General features: G+C 38.1%; 1 protein-coding gene across 1 annotated transcript in view; it reads right to left on the reverse strand.

Moving 5' to 3' along the window:
* Window positions 1-5,166, reverse strand: part of PRR16 (proline rich 16) — a 151,039-nt gene extending 145,873 nt beyond the window's left edge. Inside the window, exon 1 of the mRNA XM_053474076.1 lies at window positions 4,720-5,166. Within this exon, the coding sequence (XP_053330051.1) occupies window positions 4,720-4,863 (144 nt within the window). The 5' untranslated portion in view covers window positions 4,864-5,166. The remainder of the gene's footprint in view (window positions 1-4,719) is intronic.
* Window positions 5,167-27,624: the final 22,458 nt, after the last annotated feature.

The following is a 27,624-nucleotide window of genomic DNA, read 5'->3' on the forward strand; positions in this document are numbered from 1 at the left end:
AATAATGTATGCTAACATACTGCAGCATTGGACAAACATTTCAGCCAACGCTGAAATAAAAATCAGTTACAATCGCAAGCATTACATCGACTCATACATTTATTAGTTCAAATTGTAGTATTTCCCCTTGATCAAGCAAATGTGATAAAAAGGTCCTTAACTCTTTCAGAGGTGGTATTGCATTAATGGCTAAGGATACAGCACTTTCAGGGAGAGAGATGCATATGACCATATTTCGATTTTGGGCTGCTCTAGGTGTTCTACAAGGAAGACAATTCTTATCCTGTCTACTACAATGTCATCTAATAAGACCCATGTTCCAGACCCCACATTTCATTCATAGAATAATACGCTTAGAATTGTTATGATTATGTTTGCGGACCATTTAGACCATCAACATAACTACAATGAGGACTTTATTGCAGAGCTGTGGAGATCTATAACCATGAGTGTGGCTGCAATAGGGAAGCCAAGAGCTTTCACAATTGCTTGTATGTCCTGTGTAAAGTACAAAGATCACAATGATACACATGACCAAGACTGAGAATTCATGCTGCAACAGAATGCAGCACCAAAAGTAAAGATTCATCACCATCAGCTTTAGCCAAATACTAACAATTTCTAGTATCTTGAAAATAGTAAAAATCTAAGGGAGCTATATAGAACAGATAATGCTATACACACACTTTTTAACTGCTCACATGAACTGGAATGTCAATACCACCTTCCAACAATAAGAGCCCACCACACATACCAGTAGTGCCCTGTGCAGTCCTGTGGAAAAACCCTAGTCCCTGTATTAAGCTAGCCAGGTTTCAAAACATTGGATTTCTATGGTTATTATTGTATCAGTACCAATAGGGCAAATTTCACTACAAAAATCTAATTTTCACATTTTTAAGACCAGTAACCAGTGTTTTAATATGCCAGTAGCAGCTCACGCTTTAATTATACAAAGGGTTAAAAAAAACTTCCACTGCTCTACCATGCGTTGACTGCTCACCTTTGTTCTTGTAGAACAGAAAAAAATAATGTAAAACAGACAGCAATGGGCCATAATTATGTGCAAATTTATAGAAATATAACCTATTCAAAATCCTTATTGCCATGTGAAGATTAAATTATCTCATCTATTTTAGTACTATCCTTTATGGTTTAATTAGTTTTATCAAGTGATTGAGCAGGGCCATTACTTAAAAGGTATTTAATTTCAGAACTATCTGTCCCTTGGCTATTTTCACAGAACCTACAGTACATTTAACAGTTACCTACACCAAATGCAGCTATGATTATGATTAAAACAAATCATAATATATATATATATACAGTGAAGGAAAAAAAATATTTGATCTCCTGCTGATTTTATATGTTTGGCCACTGACATGTCACGATCAGTCTATAATCTTAATAGTAGGTTTAAAGAGACAGAATAACAACAAAAACATTCAGAATAACGCATTTCAAATAAGTTATAAATTGATTTACATTTTACTCAGTGAAATAAGCATTTGATCCCCTATCAATCAGCAAGATGTCTGGCTCCCAGGTGTCTTTTATACAGGTAACAAGCTGAGATTAGGAGCACTCTCTTAAATGGAGTGCTCCTAATCTCAGTTTGTTATCTGTATAAAAGACACCTGTCCACAGAAGCAATCAATAAGATTCCAAACTCTCCACCATGGCCAAGACCAAAGAGCGGTCCAAGGATGTCAGGGACATGATTATAGACCTACACAAGGCTGGAATGGGCTACAAGACCATCGGCAAGCAGCTTGGTTCAGACCTACATGTAAAGTGCTCCCACTGATTTTAATGGGTGTGCTTTATTGCCACCAATTGGCTGTTTCAAGCAGCCAATCAATGGCAAGAGTCATTGGACGACAAAGAGTATAGCTGCAGCGTCTATCTTGGGTAAGTGATTTTTCCTATATTTTTGTTTTCTTATTTTAAATAATGCATATTAAAGTACTTTAGGGTCATTAAACTGCCCCTTTAAGTTATTTCTCCTTTTTAGTTGAGAAGTTCTTGTACCTGCTAGATGGCAGGTGATTGGGTCTCTCTACTTTCATAATTGTGGTGTGATTAAACAGAACAGGAAAACAATTGTTATGGATTTTCCGCATTTTTATTTCCTTGATCTCCTACTTTGAAACCAAATATATCAAACACACACAGATTAAAAAATAAGTACACACTATACAGCATATTAAGAAATTAAGTTTCAACTGCTATGAATATAAATGTTACTGTGTAGAAGTTGGTTAATGACAACAGAAAAGAATTATATTGTTCAGTCTGTTTTAAACAAATAATCCACTGTGTTTAATTTTTTCGACATATAAGAAGAGCCCCAAAATTGGGATGAAGGATTAGTGATTAGTGATTCCATCTGCCTTCCAGTTACAGTCATCATTCAATGTTAGGCTGCCCCAATCAGCAACAAAATAGGTTTTATCAGGATATCCTTTCAGATCTTTTAAAATACAGAAATCCAATTTAATTGAATTATTTGCCACTGGCATTAGAATGTGGGACAAAAATCCTTAATCAGCAAATGCTTTCAGTAAGATGAGGAATGAATCACAAAAAAGAGAGATGATTAATACATATAAAAAAGATTTGTGTACAATTCAGTGTTTTACATTCACAAGCCATTAGTGTCATTATATAAAAAAAATAAAGTTAATCAAGCAGAAGATTCGTGTTGTATGACTACTGTATGAGAAAGAAAGAAAATGATATAATTCATTTGTCATTTTGATTCCAGTTATGGTGATAAAATCCCTTTGACATGTGATGTAATTCAACATTCTTTACAGCACAATTGTAAACAGAGCCATTTCATCTACACCCTGGAAGACAATGCCTGGAGGAAAAAATCTAAAATAAAAATAAAAATAAAAACTTTACAAATTATAACACCCTTCAATGAAAGTTAAGTACATTTCCCTTCCATGCCATTATTATACCGCATCGATAGAACCATCCCAGCACATTATACAAACATTCTGATGGAATTATTTAAATGACGCTTTTAACTATTGGAGCAACATATTGTTGCTCGGAATGCTTTGGCGCACTGTTGGTTAAATTCCAAGACACAAATAAAAACCTGTTGCAGGCAGTTCAAATAGATACTAAATACTGAATGAAAGGAATGTCTTCTATAAATGGCAAACCCAGGATTACTAGGTAAAGCACAAAGTCTTTGGACTTGAATTTCAGTAAATAATCCAACCATCTGTCGACCAGTTGTGCTCCAAAATTATGATTTAGGAAATTGCTTAGGAAAAAAATAAAAACGTTTTCTTTATTTGTAGCTACATTTATCTGCTGTTGACGTTATCCTGTGAGATCCGTTATGTCTCTTTGTAAACCAGAAGGATTCTGACACTTGCCATTGGCAAAGGGATGCATGATTTTCCCTGAATGTGCTCAAGACGGATAGAGAATTTTGATTTATGCCTTTGAATCATTCCAATGTAAACATTACGATGAAATCTATTACTTGTTTTAGCGCTTACCTAATTACTTTTTCAAACCTTTGACACTAACCATTCATATGGAATGACCTCGTGATGCATAATACACTATATTTTTCATGGTAAATTATTCTCAAGCAGATGCTGTAACATGGGTTTAAAAACCACACTTTTTACTTAACCTTTTTGTCCATTCACATATAGAGACTTCAATAGGGCTACTTGTACAGTGTGCCAAATAATAATTAAAAAATGTGTGTACATTTAAAGATTTTGTTCTTTTTATTAATGGTTTTTGACATTAGGCGTACCCCACATTTTGTAATTAAGTGGATACATATCAAGTTTTCTGCATCTCAGGGGTGTCTCCCTTAACTGTGTTAATTAAAGCAGAGCTGTATGGTGGATTATTGTAATACAGGACATAGCAAATCTCTCTAAGCTAAGAAAGGTGCTTTCAATGAGAGTCAGGCAGCCTTGTGAGAGGTAAGTCATTAATGATATTGACCCTTTACATACAAAAGTGTGTGCAAAAGCCCTGGCCCTTAAATAGTTAAAAAAAACAACCCCTGTTTTCTGCAATGGCTGAACAGGATCTGGATATCATTGATACAAAAAAGTCACAAGGTAAGAGATGAATCATACAGACACAGCATACATGTAGGATTGTTACTGGCTGCACAACATGCACTGTTTTACAAGCAATGGGTACAGTGCAGAGCAAGCCCAAAACTTGTAATCAATTCAAGGCAACTCCTACTCAGAAAACAAGTCTACGTGAAATGTCAGAATCCAGAATAAATCACAGATCTCCATTAAAAACACCAGCAATCTTCAATCACCTACAGTCTCCCCACCAACACTGCATGGGAATTCATCATGGGGAAAAAATGACACTACACTGCTGGGGCAGAATCATATAGTCAGGGGCATGATGGGGTAATTAAAAGCATTTCAGGCTTCAGATGCACATTGATGCATGTATATGAAAGGGTGGCTTGTTTTAATGGGCATGTAAAGCATTGTCAGTTGTATGCTGGCATCTATCTTTTGCAAACTGCCCAAATGTACCCATGCAGTAACAAAATAAGGAAAAGCATTAAAATAAATGAATTTTAAATAGCCATTACTCATGTTTGGTAGTTTTATCAAGAGTTTAAGCAATCCAACTGCTATGTGTTGCCCCAATGAGTTGAGAATAGCCTTCTTCTTTTCTCTTGCCTCTTGGAGACCTTACCTCCTTAAGTTCTTTAGCTACATCCTTCAGATCTCCCAGCACTAGTTCCAAATCATCCACAATAATCTTGATCTGTTCTTTCACCTTGGCTTTGGAGGCTTGCCCCTCTGTTGGTGAGGATGTTCCCTTAGACTTCGCTGACATGCTGCAATCCAACTCAAGGGAGCTTCAAAAGAGGGTGATTGGTCCCATCCCTCTGCGAGATGCTCATTCTCCACATTTTCCTCCTTAGATCTCCCTCTTTCTCCTCTTTTTCCTCTCCCTGTTCGCACGGTGCCATCAACTCCACACAACTGCACAGGGAATGGGCTGCAGACTAGTGGCCGGGAATGCCTGCGTCACAGTGCTCTGCTAAATCAAGGAGGGGAAAAGTGCAAAAAAATAAAAAATAGAAAAAAATAAAAACCCTGAAGTTCACATGTAACGCAAAACACTCCTTTTTAAAGAGCCCGCATAATATCCATTTACTTTTAATGGTTGACAGAGGCATTCGCAGCGAATGGATGCCCTTCTATTGCTTGGTGCACGGCTCCATACAGCGCTCATGCTACTTCTCCCTGATACACACACACTCTAAGCTGTTCTGTTATACGTTCCTGCATTACCGTATTTCTCCATCTAATGCAGCACTAGCAGTGTTCCATATTACCAAGGGGACCAGTGACTACAGGCATCACCCCCCCTTTGTGACTTGCATAAAGCACAGATCATAATTGATATGCATTGCACGAAAGATTTGTAAGGGATGTCACAAAAAATACAGCCTTTAATGAGTTTATTTGATGTCAATGTCAATAAGTCACAATATGGCCCCTTTAAGGAACATAATTCACATGCCTTATAATAAATTGCTGTCTACAGAAGAGTTTTCCTATTTCTGATAGTTCCTTAGCTTAGGTAGGAAATGTTGTTCTCATCTTTTTGCAGTCTTATCATCTAAGAAATGAAATAATAAGCGGCGATGTCAGAAAGAGATCCATTTAGAGGATAAAAAATGAAGGGTCTGGAAAAATATTAAAAAATATAAAGATCTGGGGCTTTGATTTTAAGTAAATGGTATGAATAAATAACATTCTATAGTGTCAATTTTTTTTTCTGCCATTTTCCTACCTAGTGCTCTAGGGCTTTCTTTATTTATTGCTCCACATTCATCAGGTTCAAATTAAATCAATACTGAAACACAGCAACATTCTTGCTTTTTTTAGGTTAAGATGTGGAAATGACCCATTTATGTGCCAAATGAGAAATACTGCTCAGTACAAGACTTAAATTGATATGTCTAGTTTGCACTTATTTCCAGTTTAATGGTTAGATTGGACATTCAAATCTGTTTGTCAACTCTCCAGTATTGTATTAGTTCTGTAGATGACAGATAAGCTATAAATACAGAGAAAGTGAAATACAAAGGAACCACGTTAACCATCTAAGTCCCAGCTGAGTTAAAATGTCAAAATTGACTAATTTATAGTGCTCACAAAATGCCAAGTCAGTCTTTTTCCCCCGTGAAATATGAATCTTTACTGGCTAAGATTATTTGGAGTGGTAGCAACCAGACGCCCATCAATGCATTCTGTACTACAGTTAACCATTTCAGTGATGAAAAGATAAACAAAAATGTATAGAGCATGTTATCGGTTTAGTTCAGTCTTAGTCTTGCTCATCCAGGTTTTGAAATCTGATACATTGCATAAAGGGCCAGCTAATGCCTGCAGATGACTGGACCTACTTCACAAACACTAGCCACAGATATCGACAGTATTCTCATGGGTTAAAAATAACATATGCAAAAAAATTGGGAAATTATGGGGAAAGAATGATAAGGTGTGTGAGAGTTTGCTTCCCAGAGCACCAATAAAGACACTGTGCATAAATGTTACTGAAAATCCTTAAATACTTTCAGGAGCATACCTCCCAAGTGGCCCTAAACTCCACCATCCATCTTTCCTTCTCTCATGTCTCCATTGGTGAATATGAGTGTATCTCAGTGTTCTCCAACCGTACAAGTTCCAAATAATGTGTTTAGAGACAGAAGAAATTGTTTATAAACTAAATTGTGTAAATAAAATACATAATTCTTCTTATAAATTCTTAAAAAAATACCTATAGGTAATAAAGTCATATAAAAAAGTATTAGTAAACCCCTGCCCCCTAGCCACATTACTAACCACATCCCATAAAAGAAAGGTGTCCTCCTTTGACCATTTGCAAAGAGTTGGGGCATAGTATGCCTGCATATTATTTAATATGGTAACATTATGCAGGGTAGAGGAATCCTGGGAAAATGAATATCCTTCTTTCTTCTATGTGCTGCTTTTAATCTTCATTCCATTACTTTGACTTCTTTTTATCTACTATAGTCTTTTGTTACATTTACCTCACTTGACTTTACATCTTTGTTACATTGGCCCAGTTCAAGGTACAAACTTTGACCAAAGGCTACATCTAATAAAATAAAAAAAGAAAAACAAAGTGCTACGATTGTGAATCGTGAATCTCAAGGAAATTTAAGGAGGACAATAAAAATAATATTACATAGAAAGCATTGTAGTCTAAACATCCAATTGAACTATTTAATATACAGTGGATCTAAAAAGTCCACACACCCCTATTAAAATGCCAGGTTCTTGTGATGTTAAAAAATGAGACAAAGATAAATCATGTCAGAACTTTTTCCACTTTTAATGTGACCTATAATGTGAACAATTCAATTGCAAAACAAACTGAAATCTTTGAGGGGGGAAACCCCCAAAAAACTCACAATAACCTGTGTACACCCTCTTAGAACTGGAGCTGTGGCTGTGGTCAGAATTAACCAATCACATTCAAACTCATGTTAAATAGAAGTCATTACACACCTGCCATCATTTAAAGTGACTCTGATTAATCACAAATAGAGTTCAGCTGTTCTAGAAGGATTTACCTGACATTTCCTTAGTTGTATCTCAGAGCAAAAGCAATGGTCCGCATAGAGATTCCAAAGCATCAGTCAGGAGAAGGGTACAAATGATTTTCCAAAGCATTATATATACCATGGAACACAGTGAAGACATTGAGTGGAGAAAATATGGCACCAAGAACTGGACGTTCCTCCAAAATTGATGAAAAGATAAGAAGAAAACTGGCCAGGGAGGCTTACAAGAGGCCTACTGCAACATTAAAGGAACTGCAGGAATTTCTGGTAAGTACATATGAATGGGCCATGGGGTAGGGTGGCAAGACAGAAGCCTTTTCTTACAAAGAAAAACATCCAAGCCTGGCTGACGTTTGCAAAAACAAACATCAAGTCCCCCAAAAGCATGTGGGGAAATGTGTTATGATCTGATGAAACCAAGGTTCAACTTTTTGGCCATAATTCCAAATGGGTATGTTTGACGCAAAAACAACACTGCACATCACCCAAAGAAGTTTGTTTTGCAATTGAATTGTTCACGTTATAGGACACATTAAAGGTAGGAAAAGTTGTGACATGATTTATCTTTGCCTCATTCTTTAACATTACAAGAACTAGACTTGGGGGCCGGTGGTGTCTTCGTCTCCTTGTTTGTCTTTGGAGGAAAAAAAATTGCGAATATTTGCCCGTTCCTGTCTTCTGTTCGGGCGAATATTCGCGTGCGTTCTTCGTGTTCATTTTTTGCTTCGTTTTTTTCGTTGCTTTTAGAAGGGGTTAATATGGGGTTAACGCGGTACGGACTACGCAGCAGCTTTAGCGCCAGGAGTTTAAATGTCCGTACAAGCAACTCTATTGGTCGCCTGCAGTGGCCTCCTCTGCCATCATGAAATACACACATTTAATGGTTGGGACCATCATGTGAACTCATGATACCTCCAAAGCTCAGAAACTCAATCCTGTAGAACCATTCCAGATCATTATTACTCCTAGAGGACATGATCAAGTGTTCCATTTGCTGTATAAATTCCATTCTTTTTAGCCAACTACTGATTACTACAAGTACATAGAACTACTGATCTCGAGTACATAGAAATAGTGGCCTGTCATACCTTATATGGCAGGTAGGGGAGGTTTAATGTGGAAGAGCAGCAGATTATAATGTGGAATGTTTAATGTGGAAGAGCAGCCTTGATTATATTAATTACTTTGTCCCAAAAGATGACAGATGAGTGGACATGAACACCAAATACGAAGGTATGTGCCGATATCCATCTGGCAATACAAGCATTGGTCAGAGGTAGGTAACTGAGCTCTGTAGGAACCCTATACCATCTTGACAGCAATTTATAGGAGATTTCCTGTAGCTTACTGCAGGACTCGACAAACCCTGGGCACTAGGTCACCATGGTGACTAGAAACCACTTCCTGGCACCCAAGGTTTTGCGGGCCAAGAGGGTAATAACTGGCCAGCACTAGCATTGTGAATCTGGCACCCTACACTTTCCTGAGGGGCATTATGTGACCCCGCTTTACTTCACCCCACTGGAAAGCATATGGTGCCTGATTCACAATGGCAGTCGCTTGGCAGGTCTCTAAGAGGCGAGGAAGTAGTGTATATATGTGTATACTGTAGTGTGTATATGTTTAGTGCTGGAGTCAGTCTCTCTGTGTGTGTTTATACTGTTGTGTCAGAGTCAGTGTGTATGTGTGTATATGTATTGTGCTGGAGTCACCATGTCTACTGTATTGTAGTACCAGATTCAGTGTTTATGTGTGCGTAGTGTTAGAGTTTGTGTTTTTACTGTATATATATATATACAGTATATGTATAGTGTTAGCCAGTGTGTTTATATTGTTGGATATTGTGTGCATGTGTATAAGAGTGCAGCGTTAGCATGTATGATGTTGTGTGTGTTACAGTATGGCATTAGCATGAGTGTGTATGTCTGCAAATAGTGTGTGTATTAGTGTAAGGTGTTAGCATGTATGTGTTACTGTAAGATGTTAGTGTTTGTGAGAATAAGATATTACTATGTGTGTGTTACTGTATGATGTTAGTGTGTGTTTAAAGGTTAAACATACAAGCTTGAGTCTTTCTGGTGTATAATACCCCTTTTCATGAAGGGGTTAAAGTGGTGCAGCACTAAACAAGGTGGTTATATATGAAAATAAAACATAATTGGGGAATAAAAAAGTTGTCAACCCCTGTCTTACTGTACATGGACAGTTTATGCGTTATTAGTAGAATTTTATTCCCATACTGTTGGTTGAGACAAACAGTTAAATCTCTTCCCAGAGACTTAATACGGAGTAAGGCTTGGGAGTAATAAGCCTTCTGTACCGCCTAAAGTACAAATATAACAGATGGGGATGGCCTGTTTCACATAAAATAATCTAGGCAAGATAATCATCTTCACCACACGGATTCTACTGAACAGGGCCAGCCCAAGACATTGTGCTGCCTAGGGTGAAGTCACCCTGCTGCCCCCCCCAAAAAAAAAGTGCCGCAAAAAACAGCCCACATACATTATGTTATATTATGATTGTTAAAACTAAAATTAAACTTATCAGGAAGTGAGATTTTACATGCAACAGTACAAAATAAAGGTGAAATTAAGCTTTATTATGTCCAAGCTCAGCCTGGAATTATATAATGCATATAGTTACATAGTTACATAGGCTGAAAAAACACATGCGTCCATCAAGTTCAGCCTTTCCTATATCTGTTAATTTGTTGCTGTTGATCCAAAAGAAGGCAAAAAACCCCGGCTTCGCTCTTTCCAATTTTGCACTAACCAGGGAAAAAAATTCCTTCTTGACCCCAAAATGGCAGTCAGATTTCTCCTTGGATCAATAAGCTGTTTCCCCATAATTAAAGATTATATCCCCGAATATTATGTTTTTCCAGGTATCCATCCAGTTGCAGTTTAAACGTCTGTACAGACTCTGATAAAACTACCTCTGCAGGCAGAGAATTCCACATCCTTATTGTCCTTACTGTAAAAAACCCTTTCCTCTGCTTTAGTCTAAATGCATGACCACGTGTCCTATGCATAGTCCTGTTTATGAACAGATTTCCACACAATGGTTTGTATTGGCCCCGAATATATTTATATAACGTTATCATATCCCCTCTGAGGCGACGTTTTTCTAAACTAAACAGATTTAAATTAGTTAACCTTTCTTCATAACTATAGTGCTCCATTCCTTTTATTAATTTTGTAGCCCGCCTCTGCACCCTTTCTAGTGCTATGATATCCTTCTTTAGAAAAGGTGCCCAAAATTGCCCAGCATACTCAAGGTGCGACCTTACCATTGATTTATACAGAGGCAAAATTATATCTTTATTCCGCGACTTGATGCCCCTTTTTATACACGACAATACCTTACTGGCCTTAGCAACCACAGACTGACACTGCACATTGTTGCCTAGTTTGTTGTCTATAACAATTCCCAAATCCTTCTCATTTGTCATTACCGTTTAGGGTGTAGGTTGCTTGTGCATTCGCTACCCCGAAGTGCGTAACTTTACATTTATCTACATTGAATTTCATCTGCCATTTGAGTGCCCAAATGTTACTGTTACTGCTGACGCTGCTGTAATTGGCGTCAGCTCCAGAATTCACTCTGAGTGATCGCTGACATGACGCCTGATGTCACAGCGCTCTCCGGGAAACACACGCCCATGCTGCCATGCGAGAGTTGACCTCCAATCACGGAGGAGAAGGCACTCTGCGCAACGCAGCGTGCATTAGGTCAGCAGACCGCAGGACCTCAGACAAACTAATAATAGCTTGCTGCATGTTGCGGCATCCAAAAGCATTTCAAAGTGCCACCTCTTCAAAAGTGCCACCTGGGGCAATTGCCCCACTCTGTTCCTTAGCAGGTCCGGCTCTGCTGCTGAACCATGTGATGTGCAGGAAAGACCACCAGGTTTGTTAAGTATACTGAGAGATGGATACCTAGATACTTTAGAGACTTCTCATTTCATTTGAGATATTGTAGTGGATGTTAATTTTAGAGATTTCTGTAAATTGATCTGATAGTTAGAGATGGTGCCAAATTATTTCAGTCCAGCAATTATTTGGGTAAGAGAATGCACTTGCTGAAAGATTGTAAACAACATGTCGTCAGCATATCTGGCCAACTTATGCTGATGGGGACCAATGTTTAAACCATGTATCTGGGAGCTGAATCGTATAGGGTTGGCCATATGCAACTTGATGAAGCCTTAGCCTGTCTTCAATGCAGCTAGTTCAATGTAGCTACCATACTACTACTACTACTACTACTACTACTACTACTACTACTACTACAGAACCCTAGCCCTGTAGTTTCCAGTACATTAAAAGGTAAGTCTGAGACCTGCCTCTTTGTTCTCGGACTTTCCTAGTGAAACCGGAACAGGTTGCAGTCCTAGGAGCATCTGATGTTTTCGAGGAGAAGTAGCAATCAAAAGATCAGAACTCAACCACCAAACAGTTTGGAGGGCCTGGCTCCTCTGCAGCATTTTCAGTACATTAAAGCACAATACACCACATAGATCTGTTGCTATTGCTTGTTCGGTGAAGAAAGTCACAGACATAAGTGCATAAACAAAAATAGTGCAATAAGTGAGGGAAGTGGATAAATTGTTATATTCCTGGCTCCAGCTGTTAGGTTAGAATCATAAAAATAATTGTTGTTTACCTGACAGCCAAAAATCAGGGCTGGTTAAGATGTAAATAAAGGGTTCAAGAGGAATCCAAGCTCTTACCAATGCCTTTTCAAAAAGTGACCTGGTGCAACCCACATCAAAAACTGGACATGCCTAACATGGACCTGCCTAGGAGCACAGCACCTTGGTCTTCATGGTATGATCAAGGTATTCTAGACCTGGTATGGGTCCACTGTCATAGGCCACTGAATATGAAAAACTGAATGGCAAAGTATCCTTGGGTATTTAAGGCTGCATACACGCCCATCTTCATTGACCAGACTAACTGGGTTTATTGACACAGGATAATTAGAGTTGAACTTGAACAGCAAAATGAATACCATTTGTATACCTTGGAAGTTTGGCCTGGGGTTTATGGGTATCATAGGTGGGTCTCCGTAGCAGCCTTCAGTCCCCAGGTAATGGAATTGAGTTTGGCTCCTCCTACTCCATAGCTCAGATCTCCCGTCTACCTAACCAATTCCTTGAAGCTCGTCCTGCCTCAAATGTTCCATTGTCAAATGTTTGTGTGTAACATGATTTCCTTAAAGCATACTCACATTTGATGCGACAGAGGCTACAACAGCCATGGAATTTTCAGTAGCAGTAAATTCATTGATAAAATCAGCAAGCAACAGCTGTGATGCTTCTAATCCTGGCAGCCCAATGTAACTGTATACTTGTGAATGCAAACAACTGACATTACACACAAGTATATAAAATCAGGGTTGCAATAAAAATTGTATCAAATAAACTGAATCAAAAAAGAATATTTTTGTGTCCAGGGATCCAAAAGCTTTAGCATGTTATAAAGATTCCTCTACTGAAGCTGATGAAAGATGCATTACTTCATCTGTACTATATTTTTTAAATACAGTAAGGTTCTTGGCTATGTAAAAACAATAAAAAAAGTTAGAGAAATTATCATAATATGGGTTTTAAGCAGGTGCATTTTTTATGCAGTTTTATGTACCCAAGAGGCAGGGCACTTTCTTTTATAGTTTTGCTATAGATATAGCTAGGAGTTAACCTAACAAACAGCTAAATCAAGTTAAACTATTTAGAAATGCCTAGGTCACGGTAAATCATGCATCAGATGGGACTGGGACCTGTGAGACTGTCTCAAAAGTCAATGTTAAACAACGCTGAAGATCAACCGCCTTTAGGTTAGTACATTAAGATCAAGTACCAAATTGTGGTCTGGATGTTACTACTCTCAAATTCTGTGTATCTATATATATATATCACATATACAGTGGCACATATGTAGATAGCACGCAAAGATGGAGTTAAAACATTTCTAGAATAGTTGTGCTGTAATGTAACTCTTTTCTTGATGAGATGAGGGCCCTACTCTTGTGAGCTTACAGTCTACTCAATAAAGAACTGTTAGAAGTATATCATGTTGCTATTAGTTATGTTCTTCTGCAGGGTAGGAAGCATATCCAGGAATTAAAGGTTCGTACTAGCAATCAATAGAGTCGCTTGTATAGACCTTTAACTCCTGCCGGCGGAACTTGGCCTGCTCCAGGAGTTAAAGGTCCATAAGAGCGACTCTATTGGTCGCCGACAGGGGCCTCCTCTAGCATCAACCAATTGGCTCGCACGGACCTACGGATTTTCTCTCCTGTCAACCCGTGCTATGCTGCGCAGATAAGATAGGCTAGATGGGGAAGGGGCCAGGGAGATTTGTTGGAGATTGAGAACTAGGCCTTCTTGTCCAACATAATTGCCTGACCTCCCAAATGCTCTACTGGATGAATGGGCAAAATTTCCCTCAGAAAAACTCTAAAATCTTGTGGAAAGCCTTCCCAGAAGAATGGAAGCTGTTATAGTTGCTAAAGAGGGACCACCTACATATTATTGTATCATAGTATTGTACACCATACAGACATCTTAACTTGAAAAAATTCCCTGGTCATCCTCTGTGGTAGATGGGCTCGGGAAACGCCGGGAGTGTGAGTGACACAGAGTGGGTCCCGATTGGTCTCTCTTGTAACTAGTTAGCACAAAGCAAGACCAATCAGGATGTGCCACAGAGGAGGACCAACGCATTAGCACACCTGAGCACAGATTCTTTTTTTTTTTTTTTTTTTTTTCTAAGAGCGAGGATGAGAGAGAGTTCAGTGGTCGTAATGAACGCTCTCTCATGTGCTCGGTCTATTTCCGGGATCTATGTTGCAGTTTGCGGGCCTCATGGAGCCTCCATTAAAATGAGGGAGACTCCTGGAACATCCGGGAGAGTTAGGATGTCTGATCATAACAACTAACTGTCCAACTGTTTGTTGCAAGGAGGAAAGTCATGCTTTCTCATGACTAAAAGTACACCACCAGATCTGTATGCCTCTCTTGTTATCCTAGACCGACTAGAAACATAGTAACATAGAAAGTGACGGCAGATAAGAACCATTCGGCCTATCTAGTCTGCCCAACAACTAACCTGTTAAAATTGGTTTCAAAAGAATCAATTTGCTAATAACAACCAAAAGCCTTCTCTAATGTGCTGCAATTTATAAATTTCCACAAATACAAAGCAATGCAAAGTGTTTGTGCTCACAATATAAAGTGACATATGTGCAGTACTAAAATAATGGGTATAGAACATTGTGACATCACATGAAACAGGTTTCCCAACGGGGAGACATTGAAAGTTAGTAATCTCAAGTTTTAACTAGATATAGGTCTATAATAAAGTCAAAATATAATATTGAAAATTAAATCTAACACGTACATGCTTGAAGTACAGTACTAGTTGTAAATAATCCTTTTTGACATGCTAACATTTCTATGAGCCTGAGGCCCTGGAAGAGATCATATATTTCTTTCTCAGTCTTCATCGTCTCTGTTTTTGTTACACAGCCCCAGTAATGCTTCAGATCCCAAAGGCATTCCTAAAATCCACAAAGTCCTTGATGAGGAGAGAGAAAAGCAAGACTATGAGGCAAGCTTCTAGAGGAATAACGATGTGATATCGCCATATGTTCTAATTTGCAATATTATCTGTAATTGCAAAAAGGAAAAACATGTATTTAAGGAATATGCTATCCTAGGTCATAACCAGCACCCCATAGCAACATCTACATCACAGAAATATATGAATCTTAAATTCAACTATCAAATCTCATTTCCCACCATTCTGTGCTCACTGCAGCTTGCATGAGGGGGAGTGAGGTGGAGATCTGAGGCACAGGTCCTAAATCTAAATATGCCCCAGTTTACAGCAGACATTTTATGAGTGGATATTTACAAACTATGAGAAAAGTGCGATCCAAGAATTTCTCAAAAATATATTTTGAAGGCTATCCCCTAAGTATTAATAAGTCGTTTGTGCTATTCTAAAAGTTTTGTTTCTTTTAAAACGCATTATGTCCATTATGGGGGTTTCAATGTTTACCACCAATGTCTGCGGGTCCATGTTGTGCATATGCTGTATATCCGTGGCTGTGATTCAAACAACCCATTCACATTTGATCAATGTTGGCAATGCATCTGGCTATTGTATGCTGACCAGTTAAAATGTATTGTTTTATGTCATTAGATAATTTTAACATGAATACAATCTGGCTTTCACTATTGAGGCAAGCCTACATGTGTAGGGCATAAGCAAGCATGGATCTAGCTGCCATGATTAGAAAAGGTTTAACAAGTGTGGTATATTCTGAAGGACACTACTGAGAATGAGCAATGTGGTATTGTGAAGAATCTAACACATGCATTCCATTGTAATTGGCAGATAAGTCTAGGATGGAGGTAATGTGGCATGCAGTATCTTTTAAATCAATTAATTTGTAATTATGTGGTAAAATGGCTTTTCATTAGCTACAAATTACTTGATTTGATTTAAAACACAAAACGGCCAAAGTATATTATTTATTGTGAGGGACAACAGGGTATATAGGGTTTATCTACTGATGGTTTCCTTCTCCTAGTTACCTTCTCTTTGTTGGCAGTTTTTGTTCAATCGCATGCTACTCAGTTTTGTAAACTCTTAAAATAAATATAAAAAATAAATAAACCAAAAAACAGGTATTGTTGCCAATGGAATTTGCTCCATTTAGTGACTGCTAATAGACATGCTATATGACCAAAAGAATGAGGACACCTGACCATCACCTTTGACACATCATCAAGACTTTTGTTTGTAACACAATCACACCATCACATCTTGATCTTCTTGGACAGCTCATTCCAAAACCTATGCATTAATACTGAGTTACCTCCTTCCCCCTTCACAAAGGCTATAATGGCCCCACTCTTCTGAGAAGGCTTTTCCAAAGATTTTGGAGTGTGTCTATAGGAATTTATGCTGATTAAGCCCTTGCTTTGCTCACAATCATGCTGGAATTGGGAAGTTTTTTTTCCAGAAAATGGTGCCACAAAGTTGGAAACAAGATTTTCAGAAATGTCTTTATATATTCTGTAGACTTAACATTACCCTTTACTGTAAGTATAGGACTAGCCTAGACCCTGAAACACAGCCCAGACCATTATCTAGCAGGGCAGAATTTTCACCTGACTTATGGCAAAGGTGGTATCCTATACCAGTGCCACATTTAAAGTCATTGAGCTCTTCAGTACAACTTATTCTACCGTTAATATTTGTCTATGAAGACTGCATGCCTATCTTCTTCATGTTATACAGCTGTTAGCAATGGGTATGGCTGAAACACTTAAACTCAATAATTAGTTAACAACTGTTTATAATGTTTACATTAATGGAACATCAAAAATCACAATCCAGTGAAAGACACAAAAGAGTCTTCACATCTCCTAACTTCCTCTTACTTTATCTAATCACAATCAATTTCAACCAACTGAAGAACCAGAAAGTGTCAAAAAAAAATTAATAAAATCCCAACTTCACTTCACTAGCAAAAACCCCATTAGTCTTGTATTTACCAACGAATTGCATAATTCATTCGATAAACCTGTCCAGCTGAAGTAGCTGAAGATACAGGAACATATGGTTTACCATATGAAATTAAGAGCTGTAAATTCTGAGTTATGTTTAGTTGATGTTGTAAACAAATAACATATAAATTTGGATTTTTAGGGAACCTAGGATAATGTTTTTGTCCTTCATAAAATGAAAAAGTCACATTATTCTGATGAAAAGATGTATTGTTAAAATCAAGGGTTGTATCAGATATGTGAAATAACAAAGGTAATTAGTGACAGTGCTCAAAAAATAAATAAAGTTGTGAAAAAAGATAAATAAGATTTTAGGCAATAAGTGATAAAGAAGATTATAGGCAACAGAGGATTAGGAATTTTGGAAAACAAGAACACAATACACTAGAAGAGAGAAAAAAGATAAGAGACACACAAAGATTGCACACAACCTCCTAGACATACACACAAAGACACTCTTTTGATAGAAAGAGACATTGCTCAAATCAGAGATACCACACACAGAATGAATACGGGCCAAACTAAAAATATAACAAAGATAGGGGGTTAAATTATCCAAACCAATATAAGAGTAAAACCAGAAAAGTAGATAGAGATCAATATAAAATGTATAGACCTAAACACTATAGGAACAATGATATGTCCAATAGAGACCATACACCAAGAGCAAATACAGACAATCACTACCTGTTGGGTCTTTTTTTGTTTAGGATCCAAACTGGAGGGATCGTTGGCACACACCACAAAAAAGTCTGAGGAGCTCATAAAGAGGGGGGAAAGAGGAGGAAACAACTAACATACAAATTAGCATACTTAACAAAGGTTTAAAATAAAGTAATAACTATTGAAGGGATACAACTAGTTTTAAATCACAATTATTTTTTATGCCAATCTTTTTATGGCAGCCTGGGAAAACAAGTACATCTAATCTAACCAGGTTTTTGGGGCAAACCTGGTAACCTATAAAAGATATATTTTTTTTTATATGGCGCAGTACTCAAGAAAATTTAGATACATTTTTGTACACAACAACAACCAGTGGGGGTTACACCTCACCACTACTTATAGTCAGACTGAAGTCAATTTTTAGATCTAACTATATATATAGAAAATTCCACTTTAATAACAAGGACTTTTTTTTAAGTCAGTCGATGTCAACAGCTACATATATCAAAACAGCTTCCACCACACTCCCTGGCAAGAAAACACCCCCAAAAGCCAGTTCATTAGAATAAAAGTAATTGTACTGACACAACGCAATATAACTTACAAGCAGAAAAAGTGAAAAATGATTTTATTGAGAAAAAATATGACCCTTACAAGTTAGATCAAATTCTAAAGAAAGTAATCCAAAAAGATCAAAAAGACATTCTGCATTCCAAAAAAGTTAATAAGGCACCAAGAGATAATAATAACCATTGATATCCATTGATATTGGACTACAATGGAGCATGTAAGAAAGTACAGAAAAGTACAGACATTGGCATCTTTTAGAAAAAGATGACGGTTTGCTGGGAATTATACCAGAACGCCCCAAAATTGTTTTCAGGGGGCACCAAAAATAAAAGATAAATTAGTGAGGAGTTATTTAAAACCTGATATAGAACAAAAAGTACATAACTGTCGGAATGCTTGATGGATAGGTAGGGAGCGTAGAGCAGGGTGGCACCAGATGGTACGAAGGAGCCAAAGACAATGTCCGAGAGATAAATCCGGGTCAGGGCAGGCAGCGAAGGAGCAATAACGAGAGAGCAGCCAGAGCAGTCCAGAGAACAAAGCCGAAGTCAAATACCGGGAGGTCAAACACGAAAAAGGGCAGAATAAATGAGGACTGGCACAGAGCAGGACAAGAGGCACTAAAAGGCTCATTAACTAAGCCCAGACTGGAGGGTGAGCAGAGTTTTATATCTTACAGGCCAGGTTCCTCCCACTGACTCACAGGTGTTACCACCGTCACCTGTGAGGATATGTAACACCCACCATGGGGTTGAGTATAAGTTAATTCTGTCTGCCCTGCACCACTGTGTGGCGGGCAGCAGATGGCGCATGTGGCCGTGATCGAACGTGCACGGCCGCAACGGAGTGGGGGCGCGCCTCGCGGTAACTGCCGTGGGCGGCCGTGATGGGCGGACGATCCGTTGCGTGGTTGGCTGCGCAGGAAGGACTGCAGGAGGACGGGGACGCAGTCCGCCTTGCAACGGAGCACGGCATCCAGCCGAGGCCCCCGATAAGGGGTGTGATGAAGGGCCGGGGGCCTGACAATAACTTTCTTCACAAAAATGTTTTTTTTTGCCTGTGGGATATGTTTGGCCTGTAGAAGTGTAAAGCAAGCAGAGAGGAATGTTAAAGAATTTACATGTAATACAAACAAAAAAACATATAATAATAAACAACACATAACATGCCATACCAAAAATTTAATTTACATGCTGACCTGTCCATGTGGGTTACAATACTTAGGAAGAACCACAAGATTTTTACACACGAGAATAGAAGAACATAAATATCCGCAAAAATTATGATCAACCCATTTTACAAAATATCACACTAGTGAACCTAAACGCCTAAAATTCATTGGGATGAATTGGGATAAGAGAATTCTGGAGGGGAGAGGATTTTATAAAAAAAATTAGGACAAGAAGAAATGAAGTTGGTGTATAACTTAAAGACTTTAAAACCACATGGGTTAAACACAGATTCACGTACCAGAAGCAGCTATTGGAGCGAAACGCGCCGTGCATATTCACGAAAACAGGGGGGGAAGAGCCGCGCACTCAGTCCATATGAACTATACGCAATAGGAGTGTAGCAAAACTTCCACAACACCAAGCGGAAGTTACAGGACGTTTTAAACCACTTTTTAATGTAAGCTACCAGATTTTATTCAAGATTAAAGATATAGTTATACTTTTTAACCTCCTGGTAATCGCCTTCCGATTTTTGTTATTAATTATTTTGGGGGTGGGGGATAAAACTGGTTTCATGCAAGCCGTTAGGAACACCAAAAAGTTGCACTGTAAAGAAACAAAATACAAAGAGGCTAGGTATTGTCCTGGAAAGTGTAAGAGTCTCTTACATATACCACTTGTTATTGTGCATACGACACCATAAAGTTCCTTGTTTTTTTGTTTTTTTTTCCAGGTACCTAGGATTCTTGAGAACTTAAACTGCATGTGAAACAAAGGTTTTGGGAAGTATATCTTTGATACAATTTTATTTATCGATTTGTTTTGTTTTGTTGGTTTTTTTTCACAACTTGATTTTTTGAGCGCTGTCACTAATTACCTTTGATATTTCACATTACTTTTGGGGTAACTGTGGAGTTTTACCCTCAGTGATTCAGCAGCACTTATTACGTTTGTTCAGTGCTTCACCTAAAGTCACTTATTTGCATCAGATATGTGTTTACATGAAATTATGCACATTAACATCATCAGTTTTACCGACAGCTGTTTTAATGAATTATCCAACTACCTATTTGAAAGAAGATGAATGACTTTGCTTAGATTCCACAGAGGTTAAAGGACGGGATGAAGCTGTGATGATGGTCATTGGGAAATGAGTCAGGCTTAATGGTTTATACTTTATACATTTGCGATCCCTATTCGTTGTTTAACCTCTGTGGTTTAAGTTAGGATTATATCATATTTTACGGCAGCTGAGTGAGACAACATTAGTTTTGTATTAAAGATACTTTGTTAATTTTGAGGAACCTTGTGCTGCCCCCACAGAAGCAATGCAGGCTAATATATCATTCTGGTAGCTTAAGGTCCACGGAACACCTAAGAGTTTTATTTTTATTTCATGTAATAAAAAAAGATATATTTCTGGTGGATATGTAAAGCAATCTCCCAGTAGAAGTAGCTTAAGGTCCACAGAACCCCAGACATGGTTTCAGTTTCTCATCTTTTCACCTCTCTGTTATAAGTTGATGTTTTTGGTTGAGATGTTTAAAGATATTATTAAAAAGTTGAATTTTTTTTAGAATAGATATCTCTGGCATTGATTCACTATAGCATTTTTGTTGTTGTATGTAATCTCTTGCATCCTGGCCTTGATTGTTTTCTTGGAAGGTTGTATTTGCTAATACTTATTAAGCAGCACCTGAGAGATTTGCTGGACTAATGAACCACATTTTCTGAGACCCTTGCCACATGGTTTTCTTAACCTAAACAGTGTTGTTGTAATGCACCAATGTCAAGGCATTAAGCAACACCAAGATTGGCAGCAGCCCTGTGTGGCCCCTCCCCCCAGGCGTCAATGTCCGCCATATATTGTAGATATTGAACCATGCAATTCAATAGAGCTTTCTTATCACAATGTGATTAGTAAAATAAATAAAAAAATAAGAAAAAATAAAAATAGTTTAAAAAATTAAAAAAATAGTAACATGTAAAAATAATTCTCCACTGAAAAGTCCATATATGTATATATATATATATATACAGTATCTCATAAAAGTAAGTAGACACAACACATTTTTGTAAATATTTTATTATATATTTTCGTGTGACAGCACTGAAGAAATGACACTCTGCTACAATGTAAAGTAGTGAGTGTACAGCCTGTATAACAGTGTAACTTTGCTGTCCTCTCAAAATAACTCAACACACAGCCATTAATGTCTAAACCTTGGCAACAAAAGTGCGTACACCCCTAAGTGGAAATGTCTAAATTGGGCACAAAGTGTCCATATTTTCTGTGGCCACCATTATTTTCCAGGGGTGTACTCACTTTTGTGAGATACAGCAGCACCATCTCAAAGTTAAGAGATCCAGGCTCGGTTTTGCTCAAATTCCCGCAAAAAATGCACACCTCTGAAAGGTGGCTTTTACCTTCCATAATTGCTGTACTCAAGAGATGTTGCTGAACACATATTGGGGTGTTGTGTGACGGTGACATATACCAGTACCGTAAAAAAGAAAAAATGGTTCTGCACTCACCTCCCAGGAAGCTGGGTGCTAGCAGGAAAAAAGGGACAGCATAAACTCTCTTGAAGCACACAAACAAAGAAAAGGAATCCCAGCACTCCAAACAGCTTCAGACCTTTAGGATACTTTATTTAGAGAAATTTATTTGGAGTGCTGGGAGTCCTTTTCTTTGTTCTAGTGACATATACCAGGACCTGCAAAGTCATACCTGAAGTAAAATGTCACTACCACAAAGTTTGACAAAGACTGGGGCTAGAATTAGTGTTTTCAAGTAAAAGCCAGAAAAAGGGTTTTCTAAATGTTTCACCGTATTTTATACTTTTTTTTATAATAGTAAATGATATGATACAATCAAAATAATGACATCTAAAGAAAGTGAACATAAAAAGGTGTGTTAACACGACAATGACCCAAAACCAATTACAAACATTGCTAAGCTTTTAAAAGCCATGACATAATGTATGTGAGTAACTAAATCCGCCTTAAGTGTGAGATACTACCCCCCCTTTTATTTGGCTCTAAAAACCTAGGGACATTATTTTTTTCAATGTTAATTTTACATGAAATACACTTACTCAACTTATTCAACTTTCTTATCACTCCTACAGTTTTTATGGTTATTTACAATGATTTAGTCATCAATAGTAGGTTATGCCAGGGTGATACATTTTCAGTGACATACTTTGATGAGTAATAACAAAAAATGATTGTTGTGTGAATAATAACTGCATGTTCAAAGTAAGGTAAAAACAACAACACTGCATTGGAGGTGGGTTTCGCATTGAAGTCATAAAACCAAAATTGAAATAATTTTCATTCTAGCCTTTGGTCAAGGACTAATGTTACTTAGTGATGAAAGTAGTGTTTCTTACTCACACTATAATAAAAAGTGTTGTATAAAATGATCTGTTGAAAAAACAAGAGTGTTCTTGGCAGCTAATTAAATTTTGTTATTGTGCTCTTCAAATTTACAGCATACTAAATCAATTAAATAAAACTACCTATTTCTTGTACATTTTGTTTAGAATTCAGCATAATTACTTTGCACATATTTAGCTGGTGTGTCAGTGCTGCATAACAGACAATGTCTTGTCCTAATGTTCTTCATCTCGCCTACACTTACAGTAGGGTGACCACAATGCATTGTCCCAAAATGAGAGGTCTATGTCAATCAGGAGACACTTCTCAACACTCTTATTGGCTAAGAGTTCAGAAGCCTCTCCTCATGATCTCTCCTTCACACCACGCTTAGTTTAAATAACAGCCAGCGCTAAGTATATTATAATATAAATATATTATTAAATCTGAAATCAATATGGTTCCAAGGCTTCCAGATAATTAATATAAAATAATATAAAATGTATTTTATGTGTATGTGACTGTTCTGGCCTACCTGCACTGGTTTTCTTCCTCCTCATGGCTCTTTTTATAGCTTATGAATCTAGCTAAAGTCCTCCTCTTCCTTCAAGTTTTACCTATAATTAGCTTGCAGGTTCAGTTGCTCATTGCCCTTACGTGGTTTCAGACCTCTAAGTGCGTTTATGTTCTTGCTCTGTGGATTCGGGTGTATGACCTGGCCGACCAATTCTTCACAACTGTGTACAATTTGTTGCCTCATATTCGCAAAGTGTTTGATGTTCCTACACCACTCCACCTTTGCTGCCAAACAGATGGAGGCCATCCTTGAGGGTACCACTGTCTTTGTCCTGATCCTGACGGATAATAAGAATCTTACCTATTTGTCTGAAGCCAAACACCTATCCCCGCGGCAGGCCAGGTGGGCCCTTTTTCTCTCATGATTTAACTATCTCCTATCTTCCTAGGTCTAAGAACGTCAATTTTTCACTTCATCCAGGGAACAGGCGGCTCTGCTTCCGGTCATTCCTCTACCAAGCGTACCAACCTTAACTCACCCTTGAGTAAGGAAATACTGGCAGCCCAAGTGCATGCTCCTCATCCATGTTATAGTCAAACTTATCCATTAGCTTTCACATTCATGTTATAGTTAAACATCCAAAACACATCCTTGTTATAGTTAACCTTCCTGTAGCTTTCATTCAGTTTGACATCTGGCTCTATGGTTCTCATCAGTGAATTGGGGATGATTTAATCTATCAGTGTTAAAGGGATTAATAAAAGTCTCAAAATTGGGCTAATACTACATGGCTGTGTAGGAGGTAATGGGGGGGGACTGTGTGAGCTGCACTGAATGCAGGAGAAGAGGAGAGATGTTTATATGTGTTACTGTATGTTGTTGGACAGTGTGTGTGTTTCTATGTGGCAACAGAATGTACATGTGGGTTATATTGTATGATAAACTGTATGATATGGTATTAGTACGTGTAAGTGTAGTGCATGTGTGTGTTATTGTATGGTGTTAGCGTGAGTGTGTCAGCATTTGTTGCTGTCAGGGACGAACCTATGGTTAGTAATTTGAGAGAGACAAGGGAGATAATGTGTGTATGTATGTGTAAGTGTATGGTGTTAGAGTTAATGTGTGTTAGACCAAATTTGTGTTAAGATGTGCGTATGTGCATAGGCTCATCCCAAAGTATACAGATTGCAAGCTGGGAATGGACACCTTTAGTTCACCCTTTCTGATCCTTTGAAACAAAATGTCTTCTCAAATACCCAGGTTAGTCTAATTTGCCATTTTGGGATCATTTGCCCAGTACATATCAGATCATGATCATAATATTAGAAGCCAACTCAAAGAGTGAATGAGACATTGCCAGTGAACATTATGAAAATTGTGTCACTGTCCAAATATTTATGGATCTGACTGCATATATAAGTATATGAGAACACAGCTGCTGTATCAATGTTCAATAAATAATCAAATATAGTGCAAAACAAGTATACTCCACACACCAATTGCTATTGGGTGCACTAGTGTCACCAAATTCTAAATACATATCCAACAAATGTGCAAATGTTTCAGAGCAAAAGCCCATTATACCAATAAAAACAAAACTATATGGTGAGTGTTAAATAGTAAACTTAACACTTAACCTCAAACGAGCAATCAAATAGGTGAATGTCAAAAGAGACAGGAAGGGATATACAAAATGTTGAACAACCAGTTAAGACATCTATTAATGATTTTAGATATCCCTGCAAAAGGAAACATTGAAAAACAGGATACATTGTTATTACTTACTGTAAATAAACTAAGAGACATGTAAATAGTCAATGGTAAGCATCACCAATATCCAAATACTACAACATAATTTGCTTTCTGATCATACATGAATACAATCAAATCATCATTGCAGCAACCACATCCATATACAATATAACACATAGAAAAAAAATATATATATATATACATATATATATATATATATATATATACACTTTTTATTACAAAAGAAAAATAATCTTACACAGTTGACTTCTTTGACTTCTCAAAAGATGTAATATATGTTTATGATTCCCTTGGGGATAAAGAGAATGTTGCAGACCAACATAGACTAATTGGCAGCATCTCTATTAATGAATGCAAAATTATCTTATTCACCTCTACGAAGCAATTAGTACATGGAAAGGTAGCCAGCATGCTGCTAGCTGATCTATTGTGTGATCAGTTGACTGCCATACTGGTAAATATGCCTTATCCCTTCTACCATGCAGGAATCAAGGACTGTGATGTTGCAGGTGCTGTCCCACCATTCCAAATGTATTTACACAGCTCCAGCACATTCTGTAGTGCTAGGATGATTGTTACCAAAAATATAACTGACATATAATTTGACAATTAAATTAACATACTTTAAGACATACTGATGTGGAAGAAGAGGGCTCTATTCTTGCTAACAATCCACTAATAAAAACAATGTTAAGCCACTGTCCCCTAGGTAACTTTAAGCTTTTTATAAGATTGTCATCTTACTATAGCAAAACTATGAAAACTAATAGAGCCTCAAATTATTGACTCAAGGCCAAGCACTCAAAGGGTTAAATTTACACTCCCGCCATCATAAAAGGTAAACTCAGTTCATTATAGGTAAAGTCCAGCCATCATCAGTAGCAGATCCGGAGCCTGACCTCATCCAGACTCACCCGCTAACAAAAAACGCACACACTTAGCACTAACACACACTCAGACAATCATACCAACACAAATAGAGTATAAACACTAACACACATCCAGAAACTCACACTACCACACACAGACACTCAACATCAACACCAACACATACCCAGACCCTACCATAAGCAGACACACAGACCGACATAACCAAAGACATGTGTTTACATACTGAAGAACACTACATTTACTGGAATTGCTTTTGTAATGTTTAGTGGAGAAGGGATAATGGTCTGGGGCTGTTTTTCATGGTTTCGGCATCTTAGTTCCAGTGAAGGGTAATGTTAATGCTACAGCATACAAATAGATTTTAGACGATTGTATGCTACCAACTTTGTGTTTGGAGAAGGCCATTTCCTGTTCCAACATGACTGTGCCCTGATGTCCAGGACCGCCGACATCCACGCATAGCAGACAGCTGCAGGGCAAACAGCGTTCTCTTCGCGGCACAGCCACCTTGCGGCAGGCACGTATCGCGTCTCTCACACGCGGACACGCCTCCCACTGGGAGGAGGCGTGGCCTCACATCAGTGAAAGTGGCGGCTCCATAGGAGATGCTAGGGGGAATGAGGGGAGGTGGATTACTTCGCCTCTACCTCTTTTCTGGCTATAGGGGATGGAAGGGATGTTAGATTGGGGGGTGGGACATATCATCACTACCCCAATATAATCCCAGCAGTCCTCACACACAGTGCTTACTTGTTAAGCTGCGTACCTGTGTGTTGCCTGCTCTGAGTACCTGTATCCTGACCCTTGCATTGTTACCCTGTCTCTGAACGTTAGCTGCCTGCCTCAACCTTTGACCCGTGACCCGTTTCCAACTGATAGCCGCCTGCCTCGACCTTTGGCCCGTGACCCCTGTCCGATCGACATCGAATAGGATGTCTAAGAAGCTCACATAGGTGTAATAGCCAGGTTTTCACATACTTTTGGTCATATAGTGTACCTGGGAATTCCCCAATGCAGTTTAAAAATACATTTTTTCTAAAGGAAAGTCTTCAGGAGGTGGGGCTAACCTCAGATAACATTAAAAAGTCTACTAGTGGGAGGCAGATTGGGCAGGGAGTGGATGTGATTAAGCAACAATCTCCTGCACTGAAGAAAGAGAAGAGTGACCCAGAGACCCAGAGAAGCAGTGCTGCGCCCGGAGTGTTGCGAGCAATGTGTACGATGCTGCAATATTCACAGAATTAGAATTAGTTTTCAGAAAGATTTTTCAAATAATAAATAAAGAAGCTTGCTAAGTAAAAAGAAGGAATTGGGAATTACGCCATATTTTCTTGTCGCACATGAACCCTATACAAACAAGATATGTGTGTTAAAAATCACCGAACATAGAATATGCATTTGCATTTTTCTATTAAATGTTGGTCTCTTGAATGTCATG

This window comes from Spea bombifrons, chromosome 1, assembly GCF_027358695.1.
Source record: "Spea bombifrons isolate aSpeBom1 chromosome 1, aSpeBom1.2.pri, whole genome shotgun sequence".
NCBI lineage: Eukaryota > Metazoa > Chordata > Amphibia > Anura > Pelobatidae > Spea > Spea bombifrons.